General features: G+C 35.9%; 1 protein-coding gene across 1 annotated transcript; it reads left to right on the top strand.

Moving 5' to 3' along the window:
* Positions 1-3,566: 3,566 nt before the first annotated feature.
* On the top strand, positions 3,567-4,915 carry LOC139849088 (uncharacterized). Its single transcript, XM_071838762.1, has 3 exons — positions 3,567-3,737; positions 3,909-4,150; positions 4,543-4,915. The coding sequence occupies exons 1-3, from the start codon at positions 3,567-3,569 to the stop codon at positions 4,913-4,915; spliced, it is 786 nt and encodes a 261-aa protein (XP_071694863.1).
* Positions 4,916-6,638: the final 1,723 nt, after the last annotated feature.

Below are 6,638 nucleotides of genomic sequence, written 5' to 3' on the forward strand. Positions count from 1 at the left end.
GATATGATGGCTTACTTTTGTGAATATTTAATTAAATGATCTAAACATGTACCAAGTTCCATGTTTCCAGGTTGTATGAATTTTGACTTGTGTGCAATATTTTGAGCAACTTTAACATGAAACCGTAGGACAATTATTCTAGAAATAATTTAACAATGAATTGAGGTCTGAAACTTGTATATTGACCTTGGTTTGACTTCATGACCTTTATAACATGACCCACTAATGTGTTTGACTTAGGTTGACCATCATTGACCAAGTTTGATGTTTGTTGACTTGCATGTACTTGTTGACTTGTGTTGACTTTTTACTACTTAATCGAGTTGATCTGAGCAATAGGACATCTAATACTATGGATCAACATCTATTTTACATAGACTTATGTGATAACCTATATATGTATCTAGGTTTCTTTTTACGGGTTTAAGTATCTTCCTTACTTGTGCTTACCGCGTCATTTGTTAAGCACTAAAGGTGAGTCTACAGTCCCATTTTCACTTATATTTTTGGGATGAGATAACATGTTGTTTTCTTAAAATGTTTTGTAATTTAGTCATGAGTACTTCAACTTATAAAGATGAGTTAATTTTTAGAAAGCCCTTAGCTTGAATACTTTAATTGCCTTTTGGTAAGCGCGAACTAGATGGATGGATCCATTAGGTTAGACAAGCCTCACCCTAATTAACTTGGGTGCATGTTCTTTGTACAATTTTACACTCGAATAAGTGTATGCTGTATATGGGGTAAAGGATAAGCGTAGTTCTAAACTACTCGTGGTGTTAATCTAGTATTCAAGTGCTCATTTTGTTGTATATACTAGCGGAGTCACGTGGTCACATACGTTACATATGGTTACTTAAACTTGTGGCTTACAAGCAGGAGAAACAAAATATTTTGATGTCTTACATAGTTAAAACTTGACATTGTTGTTTACAAACAGTTTAAAGAACTTGACATTCGTTGTGTACAAACTTTTGATACTAAACCTCTGTGGTCTTACGCTAATAAATATTTTCTAAAAACTATTTCTTAAACATACTGTGATGTTTACTTAAACCTATAGATTCACTCAACATTATTGTTGACCCGTTTTGCATGTTTATTCTCAGGTATTTATTGCTTCAGCTGTAGAACTTTGTTGTTACATAGAAGTCAAGCCATGCACTGAGACCAGAGATAACATCACCGTTAATGGACTTTGATGGGGTGTTAAAGTTGGTATCAGAGCCTCGGTTATAGGGAACTAGGATGCATTAGTGTGGTTAACCGTAGGGCGCATTAGTGGGTCCAGTCTATAACTGCATACTTAATGGATTATTATACGCCATGCTTACACTGTTTGCTTGATACCGTGTTGAATGTACATCTACATATTATATCATTTACATGTACACACCTATATCCCTAATGATCTAGACTTAGACTAAACATACTATATCACGAATCATACATACGCATGACACAAGACCTAAAGTGTATTAAGTTGATCACGCTATCTTGAACTTATAGTGTAATGTCAAATGGAAATATGAGTTAGGGTAATATAATGACTAGGATTATATTACGATAACTCATATAGAAGTTCTGACATCGCAATATAAGGTATTGGAAGCGAGTCAAGTAGTTTATTTGGATAAATACCGCTTAGAACATAAATCTGATAATCTCAAATATGATTAGAAATATACACTGTGAGAATTAATTGTTATTATAACCTATTGATAGCACGTATACATGTCACAACTCGTCACTACTAGACACTGTCTGTCACCACCGATCACTACTTGGCACTACGAAGACACTTATTGGGCATACTCATCATCTCATACCATTACTCGTTACTACTCGTTGCTAACTATTACTCAACACCGCTTCTCACTGCTAGTCACGACTGATCACTACTTCTCACTCCTTATCATTACTAGTTACTACTTAATGCTACTTATTACTACTTACCACTACAAAGTACTACTCATTACTACTAGAATCTCTACGATCTAGTACTACTTATTATGTATCACTACTCGTTACTGGTATATTTTTAGAAGTTGAATCTCCTGTAACAACCGGCGCCACCCATAGTAGATATCCTCTGCTTTGACCTCCGACTTACTTATCATTCAGCCATCTGTGGTCTCAGGGTTAACCTTTCTAATACATGTCTACTAAGAGAGGTATCCACACTCCACCCTCATAAAGGGTATTTCGTTTTTCTACCCCACCGATGCGGGAAAAGTCTTATAACTCACCCCGTTTTCAACATCAACTTCAATGAAGCTCGTGATGACCCTAAGCTAGTCATGGGTACATTCTTACTCAACGATCATAATGTCTATGTACTATTTGACGCTGGTGCTGATAGAAGCTTTTAGCTAGAGATTTTTGTCATAACATTAAGAACCCTATATCTTCCTTAGACAACGTGTACTCGATAGAACTATTAACCGAAAGTTTTGACCTTGTGGTTGGAATGGACTGGTTATCTGACAATAAAGCTGAGGTTAAAAGGCTATTCGAATTCCTCTTGTCGACGGAGAATCTATGATGGTGTACGATAAGAAGAACAGTACACCGTTGCATTTCATTAATTGCTTGAAGGTCTAGACATACATGAGAAAAGGTTGTCTCGCAATTCTGACACATGTGAGCAAAGTTGAATCAGAAATTAAGAGACCCAAAAATGTCCCAATTGTTTGAGATTTTCTTGAGGTCTTTCTGGAAGAGTTACCTGGTCTTCCACCTTATCGTGAGGTTGAATTTCAGATTGCTTTGGTGTCAGGAGCTGCACCAGTTACACGCGCACCTTACAGATTTGCACCTCAAGAACTACAAGAATTATCCATTCAATTGTAGGAACTTTTGGACAAGGGTTTTATATGACCGAGTTCTTCACCATGAGAAGCTTCGATCTTGTTTGGGAAAAAGAATGATGGATCTATGAGACTTTGCATCGACTACAGACAGTTGAACAAGTTGACTGTAAAGAATAGCTATCCACTTCCAAGGATCAATGATTTGCTTGATCAGTTATAAGGGTCCAGCTGCTACTCCAAGGTTGACCTGAGATCATGTTATCATCAGTTGAGAGTGAAGGATGTTGATATACCCAAAATATTGTTTAGAACCGCTGTGGGCATTATAAATTTACAGTGATGCCATTTGGTTTGATGAACGCACTGACAGTGTTCATGGATCTCATGAACTGTGTATGTAAGCCATACCTTGATAAATTCTTTATTTTATTCATTGACGACATTTTGGTGTATTCAAAGAATAGAGTAGAGCACGAACAACATCTGCGTTTGGTTTTGAAAATGCTCAAGGACGAGTAGTTGTACGTGAAGTTTTCCAAGTGTGACTTTTGGTTACAGGAAGTCCAATTCATGGGCCATATTGTAGATATCAATGGTATTCAAGTTGATCCTGCAATGATAGAGACAGTCAAAAACTGGGAAACTCCTTAGTCATCGATGCAAATCCGGTAGTTTCTTGGTCTAGTCGGTTACTACAAGAGATTTATTGAGGGTTTTTCTACTATTGCACCACCATTTACCGCATTGACTCACATGGGTAAGAAATATAAATGGACCGAGCAAAATGAGTCCGCGTTTCAGATGTTGAAGCAAAAATTGACTACTGCTCCAATTCTATCTTTACCTGAGGGAAACGAAGATTTTGTGAAATATTGTGATGCTTCAAGGGAAGGGTTTGGTTGCGTGCTGATGCAACGAAACAAAGTAATTGCTTATGGCTCAAGACAATTAAAGATTCACGAGCAAAACTATACGACACATGATCTAGAACATGGTGTCGTGGTCTTTGCACTAAACATTTGGAGACAATACTTGTACGGTACTAAGTATACAATCTACAACGACCATAAGAGTTTACAACATATTTTCAATTAGAAACAACTCAACATGAGGCAGAGACGTTGGGTTGAGCTATTGAATGACTACGATTGTGAAATTCGCTACCATCCTGGTAAGGAGAATATTGTAACTAATGCTCTGAGCAGGAAAGACAGAGTTAAGCCTCTCAGGGTTAGAGCGCTGAATATGACTGTACGTATGAATCTTACTTCTCAGATACGTGATGCACAACTTGATGCCATGAAACCCGAGAACATTGTCACCGAATCTATCAAGGGGTTAGATAAATAATTTGTCACAAGAGAAGATGGAACTTGGAACTTTGCTGATAGACTCTGGGTGCCTAAGTTTGGCGGATTAAGGAAACTTATGCTAGATGAGGCGCACAAATCAAGATATTCGATTCACCCTGATTCCGACAAGATGTACCAAGATCGTAAGGCGCTGTATTGGTGGCCTAATCTGAAGGCCGACATTGCAACTTCTAAAGTCAAGGCTAGACATCAAATACAGTCAAGGCTACTAACATAATCGGAAATTCCCCTATAGAAGTTGGAATGTATTGCCATGGATTTCATCACTAAGCTACCTAAAATGGTGGGAGGTTATGACACCATCTGGGTTGTTATAGATCATCTCACTAAATCTGTTCATTTTTTTTCCGAATCAGAAAAACATACAAGATGGAAAAGTTGGCACAGACTTATCTGAAGGAGGTGATTTCTCGACACGGTGTGCTTGTATCCATTTTTTCCAACCATGACAGCCGGTTTACTTCTACATTTTGGCAAACATTGCAACAGGCAATGGGAACTCGCCTCGATTTGAGTATCACGTATCATCAACAGATAAATGGTCAGAGTGAAAGGACCATACAGACTTTAGAAGAGATGTTGAGAGCATGTGAGATTGACTTTGGAAACGGATGGGATCATCATCTACCACTGGCAGAGTTCTTGTATAATAACAGATATCATACGAGTATAAAAGATGCACCTTTTGAAGCATTGTTCGGAAGGAAGTGTAGATATCCCCTATGTTAGAGTGAACTGGGGGTAGTCAATTGACAGGTCCAGAAATTATTTAAGAAACCACAGAGAAAGTAGAGCAACATACCTATCGTGAAAATTTGGTGGAACGCCCATAGAGGGCCAGAGTTCACGTGAGAATAGGAAGATCACATGAGACAGAAGTATCTGTAACTGCTTTCCGACGAAACGACTTTAGCGGTCGTACACTAAAATTTTGGGACGAAATTTTTGTTAACAGGTAGTTAATGTAACAACCCTACTTTTTTCGGTTACTTCTATTTAAGTTTCTGTTAGTTAATCTTAACGGTGTTTACTTGAATTTTATGTGTTTAGCTTAATAAATACATATTTAATCCTTTGAGGGTTACTATAATTAATATGATTAAATATTAATTGATTAACTTATTGCGGATATTGAGATACGAATAAAAAGATACGGTTTTGATCACTACAAAAGTTGTTTTTTAGATTAACGAAACACTTGGAGTAAATATTAATAATTAATTTAATAATTATTAATCTTGTAAAATATAATTAATTTATTAATTGTTTTAATAATTAAACTTATTGGATTTGTTTAAACGTCTGGTTAACATTTCGGGATTTCGGTTTCGGTTAACAGCAACTAGAATCGAACCACACTTAGTGTATTAGCAAGCCAAAACGTAATATAATTCACTTTTAATAATTATACTATATAATTATTATGTTTTAAGACACTTTCAATTTATTAGAATTTTTATAGACTAAAAACGCGAGAAATAAACGTTTAGCGATTCAGTTCGCATTTTCGGCTAACGAAACTTACTGGGTCCACTTAGGAAACTCGACTAGCAACTTTTGTGAGCCCAAGGAGCCCTTTTTCTAGTCCTTGGTAGAAATCGACAAGAGGGAGATCTCCCTTGATTGAATTATGGGCCATTACTTGGTTACTAGTAGTCCATTAGCTTAATTGGCCCTAACCAATTTAATTAAAAGACCACCACATGCTCATAACCTAATTAGATAACTAAACACAGCGGTGATTTCTTCTCCTTCTCTCTCCAACTCGTCATTCATCATCATCCATCAATTCATCATCATTTTTTGTGATTTTGCTTATACCTTCTTGAGTTATAAAACATGTAACCCTAGCTTTCTAATTCAGTGTTATTAATGATTACATATGTATTTAGTGTCTATTGCTCAAGTCCATGTTTGTGTGTATGATTTTAGTCGATAATTTGTTCGGTTTGTATGTCAGGGTTAAATCCTGAATTTGATCTTGACCTAACAGAAATTTGGACTTAGAATTTGTTAAATATTATTACATATTTTAAAAGCTCTCAAAAAATTATTAATTTCGGGCTCAAGTATCATGGATTTTCGTTATGTTATGCTCACGTTATGATTAGTTGAATTTTTGACTTGTGTATTGCATGAATCTGAAATCTGGGAAAATTTTGTTATGATATGGAACATGTATGCATTACCATCATATAGATAATTAAATGTTACACAATTTAGACTAAGATATCACTAGAATTGGATTTGTAAAACGTGTTTTATACTCAAATGATTATTTGTGACAACAGTTGTCATTTGTGACTTTAAACAGACTTGTATGATTAAATGCTTTTATTTTTGGAGTATATGCTTTTGATATTTGGAAAATAAGGCTTTAGTACTTCACTTTACATGTAGATATTGCATGCTAATTGTTTTTAGATGTCTAGATATATGCATCCTAAAATGA

The sequence above is a fragment of the Rutidosis leptorrhynchoides genome, chromosome 5 (genome assembly GCF_046630445.1).
Source record: "Rutidosis leptorrhynchoides isolate AG116_Rl617_1_P2 chromosome 5, CSIRO_AGI_Rlap_v1, whole genome shotgun sequence".
Taxonomy (NCBI): Eukaryota; Viridiplantae; Streptophyta; class Magnoliopsida; order Asterales; family Asteraceae; genus Rutidosis; species Rutidosis leptorrhynchoides.